We start from the raw sequence: 15888 nt of genomic DNA on the forward strand, positions 1-15888 counted from the left end.
CTTTTACCCCTGGTCCACTGACCCTTGTTGCCGTGGGTATACACTTGTGTTGACCTTGAAGGCCCTGATCTGTTGGCTTTTGTTACTGCTGATATGTGAGCTTAGTGTTATGGTGATCAGTGATGGTTGAGTGACTCCTCTGGCCTTTTGCTGGCTGAGCATCAGGTGTTGATCATTATTGATAGCTTTTTGGCTTGTTATCACCCTTCACCTTTGTGGTATTTTCCTGTGTGGCTCTATTGTTGTGGGATAGGTCGAGATTAGAGGTTGTAGATAGGAGTCTAGAGACATCGCTGTTTGTCGGGCTCCCAATAGGTTGTAGCTAGTGAACAGACATGCATCTAGACTCTCTCTCCCTCTGTTCTCGTGTAGTACCTGAGGCTACGGCCGATGATGAAAGGCTATAGTTTCTGAGGCCTATGTGGCCGATGATGATCCGGGATGTATAAACAGTCCATTAAGGCTCATGCCAGACTGTTTGTCTTGATTCTTTTATTGCTTTGATTTCTGACACTTACTTGGCTTGGTCTGTGATGTATGTGACTACAGTCTTGCAGACTTGGAGACGACCTGAGTACGACAACCAGCAGCGCAGCGTAATCGGAGGTAGCCCGAGAAACGGGTGTAATTAACCGGGAGGCTTCACGAAGCCACGGGAACCAGGAGGACAAAGCAATCACCGAAGAAATAGTCAGTTAGCGTGTGTGTTTGTACATGTGTGTGAGCAAATTGTAAACTATGAAACTATACTTTATGATTTCGACATTGAATGAATAAAGTTACGTGTTTCAATTACAGTTTGTCTCCTGCTCTTTTGTGTACAATGGTATATTGGCATGCCCACAATACATATACAGTTACATATACAGCGATTCGAATACACGAAACAGCTTTGTTTCGAATCCGCGGAACAAGGAGCATTGCATAAATGTGATCGAAATTTTATTCACACGCGCACACCTAACACAGCTTGCAAATCAAGTAACAGCCATCGGTGAAACCAACAGCGACTTGGTTAGACTCGACATAATCTCCTGTTGGAATATAAATTACTCTGATCCTGATCATGAGATCTTGACAGTGCGAACCATGGATGTGTACATTTCCGGTTGACCTTTAAGAAAACAGCATAAAAAAACCTTCTCCCGAGGAATAACGGCAGTGCGGTAGCACACGAAGGAGCGGTAGTCCTTCGTGCCACCTTTTAGCAATAGCGTATATGACATATTAGATATTACTTAAGTATAATTGGTAAGGTATACATTCACAGCACAATACAACGCTTGTCACGTGTATATAGCCTATGTACCTTTACAGTAGTGTAAAGAAGACACAACAGGGAAGCCGTACAGGCAAACATTTATAACCTGGACAGGACATGGGGCGTTAGGATCCAAATCCTTAGGATTTCTTCAGATAAAGAGAGTTTATTTCATTAAGTAAATAAAAGTGTCCCACCTCTATATAAACGATATATCTGATCATTCATTATTATAAAAGTTAAAGCGTATGCATTGATTCCGTGTATCCAAGAGCCAACAGACCACAGGACAAAAAGAGGAATATAAGCAAACAGACATATTCATCTCAAATATTTAATCTATTATTAAATCTTCATCCAAACTTGACAAAAATATCCATCGTTGTGGTCTACAAACGACAACTTACCTCCCTCATTCAGTCCCGGCCTTCCTGTTTCTGGAGAAGCGCTCATAGCTGTATCCAGTACGTGCTCCTGTATATGACATGCGTGAGTGTATGTTTCGGTACCTTGTCAAACATCAATTCATTTCGGCTGATCCATATAGACCAGCAAAGAGCAGCAGCTTCAACCAAAATTTATTTCTCTAGCCCTTTCTCTGTTCCCCCAAGCCAAAGTCTCGAACATGTTAGTAACATTGGTTAGAGGTTATAGACCAAAAGAAATTTGAACAATTCTCCATATAGACTTTGCAAAAGAACAATCAAAGAAAAAATATTGTATCGTCTCATTGCAATTACAGAAACACACATATTTTATTTTCATGCCAATTTTTCTTGATTAAATTGTCCTTTGTAAGAATGACCTCTCTAAGAAAATATCATAGGAAGATATTAATCTTTAAGGGAAGATGTAAGATTCATAGCAATCTGTTGTTCAATATAATGTTATCATTTAGTACAGCCTTATACATTATTTGTATTGAAAAAAGTCTACTCTAATGTAAAGATCAATTAAAACTATCCGGTTCATCGTCTGGCTCAATCCTCAGGATTAGTTCGAACTTGGATTAAATTCCAAAAATTATCGAAGCAACCATCACCGTCTTCCAAACAAGAACTTATACGGGAATCGCGCGCGAGACAGGGGCGTTAATTTGGCATGTAAAGCAGGCCGGTTGGCCCCGGTTTGCGCCCGATGATGCGGTGAAAAGAAACTAGCACCACCCACCCAGCAGAATCCTCGATCCCACTGGCGGCAGCTTAACCTTTATCAGCCAAGTGCTCCCCTCTCCCCACCACCACCACTATCCTCCTCTCCTCTTCCTCGAGAGCTAGACTTGCTAGCTAATCAACCTTAGTCCTCCCCTCCATATATACATCGATCTCCAATGTTGTTTGCTTCCATATGCTAAGCTCAAGTCTCCTAGCAACCTGTATATATATACCTGTGATGCTGTGATCGACCATGGCGTGGTGGACGTAAGGAAGAAACCCGTAGAAGCTAGCAAGCGTGGGAGGTGCCATGGCGATGGCGCGAGCCATGTAACAAACCTAGGAGATTAATTAGCAAGCGTGCGTGCGTGCACGTAAGGAGGATGTGTGCGTGACCGGTGGTTGCCGTGCAGCCGAGGTCGCGTGCTGAGAGAGACCTACTGAGAGGAGCTGCTAAGGAGGAGGGAGAAGAAGATCAGGGAGACAAGGTTCTCTCGATCGGCTTCTTGCCCGCCGGACATGTGGAGCTTGGTGCGGCAGGGCCTGCGGTGGGGGCGCCCGCGGCGGACGGCGCGGGTGGTGGACGAGAGCGCGCTCGGCGCGGACGGCGGCGAGGATGTCGTCGGTGCCGCCCAGGCCGCGGGCGGCGCGGCGGTGGCGGCCCCGACCCTGGCTGGCGCGCTGGCCAGGGCGCTGCTGGCGCTCGCGTGCGCCATCCGCTTCGACGGCGAGGAGTACGGCGTGACGGAGGAGGCGTGGGCGGCCAGCGGGTGGCGGCCGCGTGCCGACGAGGTCAGCCACCTCATGGTGCGCGAGAGCATGCGCTACGCCATCTACGCGTAGCCGTACGTAGCCCGTCGCCGTATACATATATTTATGCATGCATGCATGCATGCACTATTGAGTAGCGTTATGCATACGTACGCACGTTGAGATGGTGCATAGTGTATAGAGTACTGTATCCCGTATTTCTGTACGTACGTGCAGGCCACTACTGGTATCAGAGTTCCACGGTAATTGGGGGCTGTCTTGCCTGTGCAGAATTCTTGATGCGACGACTAAGAAATTCTTGCCCTCTTTAACAGCTTGTCAGTTATGGCTTTTATAACTTGGATTTCAGTTTTGTATGTATGTTGTTAAAGTTTCATCTGGACTGCTGTGGCGCCAGACCGAACTCTTTGGGATAAACCAAAGATATGGTACATAAAAAGCGAAGTCGTAAATTCAGAGATCTTCCGAGTTTATCTGTACTCTGAATTTAATAGTACACAAAAGATACTGAAAAAGTTGGTTTGGATCAGATCTTAGCCAAACTCACATTGGCTTGACTAATTTTAGGCTTGTTGGTTCAGCAAAAATTGGGTATCCTCCCGATTTCAGTTCGGTATGCATCTTGATCAAGTTTCAGCCATTCTTTTCCAATAAATAAATAAAGTTTCAGTCAGACTATTGTGGCATCAGATCAACTCTCCGGGATAAAGCACAACATGATACATAAACAGCGAAGTTGCAAATTAAAAAAAAAAATCCAATTTTTCTTGCACTTTGAACTTACACAACCACAACTGAAACATTTGCTTGGATCAAACCTTGGCCAAACCCACCTTTTCTATTTGAATGAACCGGCATGAGATTGCGCCAATTTCATTGCATATAGAAGATTGTTACAAACCGGTAACCCTAGGAGGTTACAAGTAGGTTAGCCATGTACACAAAGGGAATAAAATTAATCTCCAACAAAAAGGGACACAAAATGCCACGCTTCCACAAGTATCCAGCTCCTTGATCTTGTTCAACAGCGAGATTGTTGATAACTATTTGTGTTGGAAAATTCTCACGTTCCGCTTTTTCCAAATCTCCCACACCACACCACCAGGAGCATGAGTGATCGCCCTCCGTCAATCCGATATTCTCCCACCATTGCTGTACCGAGGTGCTCTGCGCCCAAAGGTTTGGATGGAGTTGAGGCTGCAAAATCCAGTAGGCGATGGACTCCCAAACCCGTTTGGTGTATCTACAGTGGCCAAACTCACCTTGGCCTGATAGATTTTAACCATGGTGGCTAGGTGCATCGTTAGGATCAAATCATGCACAGTGGAAGTCAGGGCCCTCCAGAAATCCAACACCCACAAAAACTGGCCAGCAATCCCCTATCTGAATATGCATTTGCTACGAGGAATCGAGCTGTATGTATCAATCAATTTATCTAAAAGTTTAAATTGATAAAAAAATATAGATAATTTACTTGTACTTTAATATTTTCCCTCATGTAAAGGCTCTCTCAGGTCTAAGATATGAAAGTAGAAGTTAGCTACAATTTTTTGTTTAATTGTGTCCATCAGGACTTGAATTCGAGACATCTGACTCTCATACTATATTGAGCTGCATGTACCAAACAGTTCACCTAACAGTCTAAACTGATGGAGAAATATGAGCAATTCAATTATACTTCAACACTCTCCTTATGTGAAGACTCCCTTAGGTCTCAGATATAAAAATAAGAGTCGATTATAATTTTTTGTCTCGAATTTGAGACATCTACCCCTGATGCCATATTGAACTACATGCATAAACTAGTTTATCTAAAAGTCTAAATTGATGGGAACACTTGTATTCTAGCACTTAGCATGATGATAAACGTGAGGGTACGACTTAAATCTTGGTGCTCACGATTTACATGCACACGAGTGCTTTTATTTGTTTTATTTATAGGTATGTGATAAGTGCACATTAACAGGTGTGTGAGTATGGTATATGTGCGTGTGCGGGACCTTGTCATCGAAAAAAATACATTTGCAAACGCATACGCAGCGGATAAGTGGCAAGGTGATGATTAATTAGCGCATTTGCACCCAATGACTTCCCTAAATGCAAATCAAAACGTGGTGCTGAAACGGCAATGTCAGCATCTCCAATTTTGATGATGGATTTTTTTTTTCAAGTTGCAAGTATTGTGCAACTGTCTAAGTAGCACAAATGCAAAAGAAATACACGCTTGAGGTTTAAATCAGTCATTTTAATTTTTAGCTCTTATCTTCTTGGCTATCATCCCCCAACTTGTTGCCAGTTTTGTTACAGAATCTTGCATAGACTGAAGTTACAGAATGACTTTTTCTGTTAATTATATACGGGTGTGTTTGAAGAGCTACACAATCTGCTCAAATGTAAGGTGAATTACTACAAATCAGATACAACTTGGGGGCAGTCTTGATTTATACATTTTTACAGCAGGGTGTTGGATAAACACACAATTTTAGATTTAATTTAATTCCTAAATAAGCCAGAACAGAAACTAGTAAATCAAAAACATAATATATCGATGTTTCAACGTAGGTATGTAGGTAACAGAACTACGCATTTAACACTCGAATGCAATAGCTAACAAGAACATCACAGAACTACCCAACATGGTAAACATGACTAAATAGAGATCAATCATAGCTCATGTACCAATCGGCAGTGTGAGACGCAGATGCCCCTGTGATGGTGACGCAGAAGACGTCAACGACCAGGAAACAGAACACGAGTACTTGACAGCGACAAAGAAGCAGATCACGAACAGTCGCGCAGAGTGCTTCTCAAAATCCTATTTCTCCACTCCTAGTGCAGGATACTAAGGACGATGGATTCCGAAGACCTTCTCTCTAGATCACTGGTGCACGTTGGCGCAGCATGATAGAGTAAACTACCTGTAGCGACGCAATAGAGAGAAATAGGCGAAACCCTAATTACGTATATCTTTTGTGGCAGTGGCTAGTAGGCATATAGAGAAACCGCATATAGAGACGTGTCACGATCAGATTCTTAACCGACATGATTTTCATATATATATGTTTGCCCACGTAGAAAAAAATAAAACTACAAAAGGACCCTGCACCTGCATAAGCTACTGAACCTATTCGACGAACCATTCACATAGTTGCCATATGCCCACACCCTTCATCCCACTCAGGTGAGTAAGCGTGTATATTATTCTGGTCCTCTCATCCACACATACTAAGTAGGTGAAGAAGATAACACTTTTTAAATTGGTCTTTTTCTACCTGCACTAATAAGATAGGACTAAAAATTTCACCCTATTTTTATTTAGTTGAAACTTTGAGATTTATTTAAATTCTTCTTAAATATAATAGACTAGACCTATGTATCTAACACACGAAAGAACTCCACTGTATGAATAAGTAAATCTCATATGACGAATATATACAAGAGGAGAGGAGAGGACGATACAGAAATTAATGCCGAGAGCTAATTGATTGCAACATATTCTAGCTACATATACGAGGGTATTTGCACTTAGAGTGTCTCAATGAACAGCATTCCTGATCTATCAAGATCGGTCCGACTAATCTTTCATACAAGTGCCATTTCTGCATGTCTTAATTAATCTAGATTTGAGCTAAATCCAAAGTAGTGCTAGCTTAGCTGGTGCTTCTGATAGAAGCTACATAGATTGCAGCTGCAGGCAGAAAGTAAAAGCATGGTGGTGGCGGGGATCATGACTCGGTGGCCAGCTAAACGCAGTGTCTGCTTCCGCTGCTGTATGGATATCACTAACTACCTGATTTGAGTTGATACGTTCTTGATGAGGTTCAGTGTCGTGCTGTGTAGGTAGGGACACCATCCATGATGGATGCAATGAACTAACTCCATGCACGCTATCTGAGTTGACAAGGCTTTCCCTGCTTCCTCTCATCCTATCTGTTAGCTTCTAGATAAAGATCAATGGGTCTCGCTGGATCCTTCCGGATCTTGGCGATTCCCGCATCGGGTGGTGGTCCTGTCAGCTCGCCGGGTCTAGTTCGTCGGCGGCTGCGGGACGGCGACTTCGAAACGGCGACCTCCACTTCGGCTCGGTGGCGCCGGCCTTTGTGCCGCGCTTGTGGTGGGCGTGGCGGCCGTTGAGCCACGGCTTTACTGTGCATGAAGACGCCTGCTGTGCTACGTGGGGCTGCCCTCTTCTCCATGCTGTGCTCGTCTCCTAGCCTCTCACCACGCTTGTGCTCCTCTCTTTGCAGGATCTGTCTTCTTCACCTGATCCGGCACGCGGGGAGCGTGGCAGCTTGGTGGTGCCTCGGGGTCAACGCGTGCTTATTTAGGAACGGCCTAGCTTTCATCGAGCGGGTTGTGAGGTCTGCCTCAAGCGAAGGCTCTGCTCGGTTTCCTACCGACATCAACAATGATGACGCTATTGGCGTCACTTTTCTCGTTGGAGGTGTTGTTATGATACCCCTTGTTAGATGATTCTTTGATAAAAATATAGCACTAGATGTTTGGACTGAGATGGCGGTGTTTACGGACATCATGCCCTCCTTATAGGCATCACAGTGGAGACCCTCCCGCCCCTGTGTTCCTGCTGGTGGTGGTGGCTTAGGGGTGGAGCTGATTCTTCAACGATGACTTCGACCTCACTAACCCTTTCTGCTATTGGTTGACTACGGTGCTTGGGGCTACCCGTGTAAAGTCGGAGCTGCTACGTTGCAAGGTGTGATGGAGCTCAGCAACGATGACGCAGTGCATAGCTACACCTCCGTCCCCAGATAGTGGTATTGGTGGTTGAGACAGTTGTTGTGGGTCATTGTAGGAAGTCGTAACTGCATTCATGTTTAGTAGTAATAATCTACCATGTAATCGGTCAGTTGTAAGGTACAAGTGGTTGTAGTGTGCTATTGTGAGTTGTTGTTTCGGCGGAGTTTTATCTATCGTGTTAGGGTTTTCTACCGATTATCTTTTAAATTAATCGTGTGGTTACGATCTTTTTAGATCTAAGTGTCTTTTATAAACTAGATTAAAAAAAATATAAAAAACTTAGCAATGTTCTTGCCTTCCGTTCGGAAAAAATCAATGGGCTTTGCCGGCTCATATATCTTTTCAGCCTTCAGATAAAGATTGACGGAGTTAGTCATTAGTCAACGCCCCACCTACCTCCATCCGTCCGTGTCATCATGTCCAAAGTTTGCGCAGCAATGGCGGTTGGTGGCCATATCCTGGGGGACACCATGAGTGCACCTTGCCACTGCGTGAGAGGCATTGGGAGCAATGGTTGACAAGGAGATTGATACAGAGAAGGTTTGATTTTTGTTTACTATGGATGATGATACGCAATATTTGCCACTTCTGATGGGGAACAGTGGGGTTCGCCGGTCGATGGCCTTCTCAATTGGTAAAGGGAGTTCATGAGAAAATTTCCTCTCATTTTTTTCCTAAAGCAACGTACATAGTGACCATTGTTCAGACTTCAGATAGTGCTATGGATATCACTGTTCAAATAGAGTGGTATGGCAAAAGAGATTGACAAAAGATCGAACCGAACAACATCTTGTTCAGAAACTTCACCTGATTACATGGACAAGCTACTTTTCCTTCAATCTTCAGCAGAGGGGACTCCGAAAGTGCCTTCATTTCTTCATTACACTGTTGTCTGAGACGGCTTTTTTAGCTTCTCCTCCTCATTTACTTGCAATCTCTATCTTGACGTCCAGTTAGAAATCACAAAATGATGGTAGATGGTTCACAATGTACACACGGACAGTAATCCATCATCCATCTGCAGTGTAAGGTGGCAAGTTATTTAAAAAATAATAGTAAAACATTAGAACGAACGTTGTCAGACAAACTGCAAAGAGGACGAGCAATGTACTAAATCACCCAGAGGTTATCTCAACCAAATTTCACCATTAACATTTTTTATGACACAATTGCATCACTAGTTTACGCATACGTAACGTCACCAAGATTTGGAAACGATATCTCGAGCAAGGTTCAGTACACACTGCACAGACAGCGCTAGTGCGCCACGAGAAGACAAGGAAAGAAAAGAGAGATGCACTCGCACCATGGCGGCGCCGCCCCGCTGTTGCTGGCGCTGCCTCCCGATCTGAGCGACTCCAGGACACGTTTTTCACCTGTCAGGACCTCGACCAGGCCTTGAGATGGCAAACAAGGAAAAGAAAGAAACGAGTTAGAGGGATCGCATTGTCAAGATTTGGCAGTGGCGATAACGAGGCACCACGAGACGGACCGTTGGTGTAGTCCCTGCAGTCGTGCTCCCCGACGACCAGGCCGGTCGGCCACCGCTCGCTGAACCTGTCGGCGGCGTCGACGGCGTCCCCGTCGCAGCGCCCGACGAGCCAGCACCTCCTGTCCGGGATCCTCCGCATCGTTCTTCTCCGAACCACCCCTGAACATCCATTGCGGACAAATGTAACGAATCAGCTGCAGCATCGCGGTTCTTGGATTGTTAATTTCGACATGCAAAGTTCTGGCTGCGTGAATCAATCACAAAGCCGGAGCTTTCACCAGGTATCTCGCTCCGCGACAGCACCGCGAGCGCGGCGAGAACGTCCTCCGGGTCTCGCGGCTGGAAATCGAACACCAACGCCTGCAGCCACCAAACACGGCAAACGCTCGGGTGGTGAACAGCGAGAAGAAGGCGACGAACCGAACGGAGTGGGCTGGCGGCTGGTCAGGCTCACCTGGCCCCGGGCCGGGTCGGGCCGGAGGAGCACCATGAAGTGCTGCAGGTCCCACAGGCCCAGCGAGTACCCCGCCGACAACACCGCCTGGGGCGGTCCCCTGGGCGCCCGCAGCGGCACCGCCGCCACGTACACGGCCGTGGGTGTCGCCGGCGTGGAGGCAGGCGCCATCTGGCGGCAGACGGACGGAGACGACGGTTGCGGCGGCCGTGGCCACACGCGCAACCTACGGTGGTAGTAGAAGCATCGCGCGTCCCGATGGAGGATGGATGATAGCGCCCAACCGTTGAATGCTGATCCGACGGCTTCTTGGGTACTCTTCTGACTTGTGAATTTTTTGCATCATGTAAGAACCTGGAACTGAGATGTGATTGACTGTTCCACCAAATTTTCAGTGCGCATTTCATTCTGTTCCACCAAATTTCCAGTGCGCATTTCATATTCGATAATTCAAACCACATCTATACAAACTGGAGAACATAATGATCTTGGCTAAATTCTGGGAAATAGATTTACTACTATGCAGCCAGTGAATGTGAATTCATAACAATCTGGATCCAAAGGCAGGTAGGCAGGAAGAAAGATGACCTGAACAATGTATCACCACACATATGTACCAAAATGTAGCTAGGGGCAGCACACAGAAGTGTCACCATCGAGGTATCAAGCTCGACATCCATCCCTCAAAATACAGCAAAAACAAAAAAAAGAATGGCTAAATAAAAGTGGTGGAAAGAATAGCTATTAGAAGCTCGACGTGAATTCTCAGAGCTCTAGCGTGTCATGCCGGCATGTGCAAGGCTGCCCTCACATCAGGAGAGAAGTACATAGCATCAGCACTGTGACGAGGATCGAAACATCACTCCGCATTCTGAGGGCGGAGTGCGAAGCTTTTGATGATGGAGCTTGCGAAGCGTTTGGTGATGGAGCTGTAGTATTGCTGACTGGAGGTAGGGGTGGTTCTGCAACGTCAGAGTCCGTCAGAAGTGGCATTGGGGCCGATGCTGGCGGCAGTGCAGCTTTGGCCATGATCGAAAGGAGGCCACCTGGCTGGGCAGGCTGCATGAAGATTGGCGTGTTGTTTCCCATGTTCATGCAGTTGTTCACTGCAGAAACGAAATTCACGACTCCAGGTGAGAGAAATTCATCAAGAACTGCAGACATTTCGAATGCTTAACAAAGGAGACATACAGTAGGACATGAAAAAGTTACCAAGAACATACATTTGTATCTGTGAGCAGTCCCAGGGAAATCAGTGATGAGTCCGTCAACTCCAGCACCTTGCACATAAGCAATTATCTGTGCAGTGGCGTCTGAGAAGAAGTCGATTGGTTGAGAAACGAACTCATTCATGAGCACATAAGCATAAACTGGAAGGCCAGCAGACTGCAGGGAATGAACAAGATCATTGCTCTGGTTTATCAGAAAATTTTTGGTCACTGGGAAAATGGACGCTGTGCGAACAGAAACAGCATCAGCAAACTTCTTAATATCTGCAAGGGAGGAAGGTGCAGCATCTCTGACATCTTCGTCGATCATGTAGACAAGGTTGTACTTAGTTTGCTGCTTGAATTTCACTAGAACCGAGCTGTTGCTTGACTGAATCATAACTTTCTGGGCCGTCTGTTTGCTGTAACCAGAGTCATCAAGGGCTTTGATTACCGAATCCACCACACCAAAACCAAGTTTCTCTGCCATGAATGCAGCATACTGCAAAAATAGGAAAGGGACAAAAACTGAGAATGAAGATGCATCTTTTAAATAAAAAGATATTGTTCTTGGTGTTTTCGCTAGTATACTAAATAAGATATATGGAACAGCACAACCAAGCCACATCCAAAAGCCATCACACACCTAGTTAGCTTAATATCACTCAAATATGGGTTCACACTAGATATCTTCCCTTTCCATATTATTAAACTCTTACCTCTACACTGATCATGACTCCTGACAAATCTTTTCCTTTTGCAAAGGCCAAAAAGTCTGATAATCTCATGAAATTTCCTTCATTCTTGTTTCTGGGATTCCTGGATAGTGAGTATATGCTCATTGGGTTTGATATCGAGGCTGTAAATACGAAAATGTCAGTCCAAATGCATAATGAATGGAACAAACATCACAGATGGACCATTAATTTTTTGCTAGTTATCTATCTGCATAAGAATACAAAATTCAGTTTTACCAAAGAAAAAAAGGGTTCAGTCAAAAGGAAAAATAGAGAGAGTTTAGAACTGCTTACGCTTCAGGTTCTTCGAAATCTCATCCCAAGTGAGGTTGAACGTAAAGACACCAGGAGCAGCCTTAATATCTTGTATGGTAACTGCTCGCGAAGCAAATTGTGAAGTTGCAACATTAGTAACATGCATTAGGTCAATGGAACTCATGCATATTGGTATGCCATCTTTGGTCACTTGAACAGAACAGTCAATTACATCTGCACCATCAGCAACTGCCTTTACATAAGCTTGGTCGGTGCAGTCTGGGTAGTCACCACTAGCACCATTGTGAGAGATAACTAGCGGTTTTGCTGCAGTGTCAATGTCAAGGCTGAAGATCAGTAAAAAGTACTCAATGTAGGAAGTTCAACATGAATAAACAAAATAAGGTGTACCATGATCTGTCTTGCTGTTGTTCAGGTTACTGAAGCAACCTGCACGAACAAAATACAAAACAATTCAAGACCTTATTCTTTCCACCAAAAGAACAATCAAGAGAAGAGAAGCTGTGGTCCACATATCACACCTTCCAACTTGTCTGAAGATGCATGTCAAAAGTTGAAAAGTGGACCATGATTTCATTAGAACTATTCTAAATGAAAAGATCATGCTGACCAAGTGGCCAGCTTGAGTGCATGAAATTCTTGAAAGAACATTGGTAGCATCACGAAGAAATGGAGAGGTGGACTCACCAACTGCCTCTGAAGGGGTAATAGGGAAATCAGTCAATACACCATCAACAGAGAAGGCACCGTTATCAATGAAGGAAAGATATTCTGCTAATGGATCATAGCTGTAGTTGTAGCTGATCAAAATATCATTTGAAAAATCAGCAGCATAGATTTGTAGCCCTGCTTTATGAGCATCATCAACGACTGAAGTATGCGGCAGCAGGTAATTATCTTCTGTAACAGGCAAGATATATTTTTTGGGGACAAGTATTCCAGAAGCAAAAGTCTTGACAAATGTTAGATTTTTCAACATTGAGCCATATGTCTGGTTTGTAGATGGCTCAATAGAACCTTCATCAAGAAAACGGAACACAAGCTTTGTCTTCCTGCCAACTCTTCCAAATATGCTTTTGAGGAATTTCACTTCAGGCGATGAGATGTAGTCAACAACAAAGCGTCTTGATGTAGACAGGATATAGCTTCTCATGCTAAGATTAAACTGGCTGTAGAAACTGTCATGCTGCAATTTGCACAAACAAGGTGTTCAAGTGAGAGGAAAATCACAAAACTTTTAGTTCAGCTCAAGTTATCTAATGTTTTAGCCCTACCTGCACATTTAACCAAACAGCAGGGGCCTTATATTCGGACAAAACTGCTTCAACAGGAAGTATAGGCATTCCATCAAATCTGGGTGTACGAGATAAGATCGAACGGATCACTGTAAATATCAAACTGAGTCAGACAAGCAAAACAGCTCCATTGGCAAAGTAATAGAATATGCAATGCACAGACATTGTGAATAATGTACACAAAAGAACAACTATTACACTTCACAAGATCAAAATGCTCAAACATTTGTGTAGTACAAATTTGTGACTGCACTTACAATATACTTCCTGCAGATCAGTGCTGTTATAGTCCACCGAGAACCACCCCGCCGTAGATTTACCATTAACATTGTAGGTCTTCTTCCCCTGTGGAAAAACATTGGCTATATTCGTACAGTTATCCATATTTATGTTTGGAAGGCAGATGCCAGTGCCATCCTTGGTTAACCGAACATCACACCACAGAGCTGCGTTTGGAGAGCTTTCAACCGACAACACGTAAGCAAGACTACTGGAATCGGGAAATAGGCCCGAGAACCCGCCCTTAGCAATGATTGCTGGAGGATTGCCTGGAACAATGAGGTTGTTGTTAGTGTTAGGCTTCAGGAAAGCTGCAAGTAGTACTGGATGCTAAGTGCATCGCCATAGCAGAAACTCCAAAACCAAAACTACCAGACGGACATATAACTGGTAACATCCATGGCCATCTGAAATTATCGGCCATTATCACCGGTAAATCAAGAGAGAAATCACGGCTTAAATTCCATCGAACCGGTCCACTCCCAAGTCCCGATCTCACAACAAACAACCCCCATGGGACATAAGCATCCATGAACAGTAAACGCATACAACTAGAGATTTACGCTTATTTCTCAGTAAGAAGCGATTACGCATAGAGTTGTCTTAGACCATGGTCATGTAAGTTAATCTCAGAGAAGTTGCTGTCACCTCAACTCCTAACCAAATGTCACTCAGCTGAAAAAGGTTACCGCGCAAAAACAAAAAATTATAGAAAGTAAAAAGGAAGCTACATGGCCGGCCCCCAAGCTTCCAATCAGTAATCTAGTTGCCTAATCATTGCTGGAGACCAGCAAAACTATTTTGCTGAAGAAAAATGGAAGCTCGAGCCGAAAATAGACGCGCATCCACCTCATTATCATCCTAAAGATCCAGCCCAAGCAGCAAGAGTACACCAAAATCGCAATTTGCATGAAGATCTTTAAGCAAAAGATTGCAAGAAACCGACCCAGATCGGATCACATACACACATAGTACGGAACTTATCAAGAACCGAAGGGAGGCGCGGCGAGTCGAGCGTACCACTCAGGGTCTTCCAAGTCGAGCCCTTCTGCGCAGCGGCGAAGCCCAGAGACAGCAGCAGCAGGAGCAGGGCCGAACCAAGAACGGAGCAGGCGCGGCTGCTCCTCCCCATTGCTGACCGCCACCAAAGCGATCACCGCCACCGCCAGCAGCAGCAGCTCCAGAAACTGTAGCTCCAAGTCCGGCGGGGACGGGGGAGCAAAGGAAGGAGAGGCGAGGAGATAAGCCAAGAAGAGCAATGCGCCTCCGACGGCCGCGTTGGATTCTTAAGACCGAGAGAGACAAAGAAAGGGAGACGAGGGGGGAGGCTATACTGCTGCTGAGCTGTGTGATAGAGGAGAAGGTGGCGTCAGGGTCTGGGGAGGGGGAAGGACGGAAGATGGTCAGAAAATCGTGACCTCCTCCCCAACCTTTCCCGAGGATTTGCTTCTCTTTTTTTTTTTCATTTTTACGTTTTCTTGATGATGATGTGATGTCCACGAGGTAAGAATTCTAAGGTTGCGTTGTTCTGAAGGGGGTAAAAGGGTAATGATGTTACGCACGCCTATGTTCTAGCTCGATAGATATGACTACATCCATTCAGACATAAATAAAATGTTTTTAAAAGAGTGCAATCAAATTATTAAGGATATGTTTGAAATATGAGAAGTTTTTTTTAATATTGTGGGAAGTGAATTCAGAGATTTCTACAAAATACCTATGTAATTTTTCTAACTGACTCTAAACTTTGACAAACGAAATTTTATATTTAGCGAGAAGCTAAATTAAAATATGACTTTATAGAGTTGGCGTGTTTGTGACTGTACACATTGTATAATCTGGCGCTGAAGAAAATAAACTCATTAGATGATTTGATGTTCACATGCAATCCATGCCAGAGCATTTCAACGAAGAAGCGAAAATTGAAGTATACGTCGGATGGTTCGGCGTTGGGTATCAGTGAACGTCGGAGCTTTTCTTGCAGAAAGATTGCAAACTGGCTCTAGAAGACTTGTATATGACGGATGGTCCGGCGATGAGCATGAATACACGTCAGATTATTTCTTGCAGAGAGAATTTCAGGCGGACAGTGTGGCAAGTTGAACACGTCGGATGGTCCGACACTCATGATGAGTGAACACCGGATCATCCGACGTTCATGATTTTTCCGAGAGGTGCATTGACTGAGGATTTTGATTATGGA

The 15888-nt window shown here is 44.6% G+C and overlaps 3 protein-coding genes across 3 annotated transcripts; 1 reads left to right on the plus strand and 2 right to left on the minus strand.

Annotated features, from left to right (window-relative positions):
• Nucleotides 1-2451: 2451 nt before the first annotated feature.
• Nucleotides 2452-3507, plus strand: LOC133921865 (uncharacterized). Its single transcript, XM_062366925.1, has one exon. It carries the CDS (start codon nt 2935-2937, stop codon nt 3256-3258), a length of 324 nt encoding a protein of 107 aa, XP_062222909.1. The 5' UTR covers nt 2452-2934; the 3' UTR covers nt 3259-3507.
• A 5081-nt stretch (nt 3508-8588) lies between these two features.
• On the minus strand, nt 8589-10326 carry LOC133921867 (uncharacterized). Its single transcript, XM_062366928.1, has 5 exons — nt 9891-10326; nt 9715-9796; nt 9437-9595; nt 9249-9341; nt 8589-8962 (listed from the first exon to the last, which is right to left on the minus strand). The coding sequence occupies exons 1-5, from the start codon at nt 10059-10061 to the stop codon at nt 8955-8957; spliced, it is 513 nt and encodes a 170-aa protein (XP_062222912.1). The 5' UTR covers nt 10062-10326; the 3' UTR covers nt 8589-8954.
• Nucleotides 10327-10464: 138 nt separating this feature from the next.
• On the minus strand, nt 10465-15075 carry LOC133921866 (glycerophosphodiester phosphodiesterase GDPDL3). Its single transcript, XM_062366926.1, has 9 exons — nt 14706-15075; nt 13664-13954; nt 13386-13495; nt 12799-13297; nt 12502-12540; nt 12130-12417; nt 11818-11957; nt 11114-11600; nt 10465-10996 (listed from the first exon to the last, which is right to left on the minus strand). The coding sequence occupies exons 1-9, from the start codon at nt 14815-14817 to the stop codon at nt 10698-10700; spliced, it is 2265 nt and encodes a 754-aa protein (XP_062222910.1). The 5' UTR covers nt 14818-15075; the 3' UTR covers nt 10465-10697.
• Nucleotides 15076-15888: the final 813 nt, after the last annotated feature.

Source organism: Phragmites australis, chromosome 6 (genome assembly GCF_958298935.1).
Source record: "Phragmites australis chromosome 6, lpPhrAust1.1, whole genome shotgun sequence".
NCBI classification, from domain to species: domain Eukaryota; kingdom Viridiplantae; phylum Streptophyta; class Magnoliopsida; order Poales; family Poaceae; genus Phragmites; species Phragmites australis.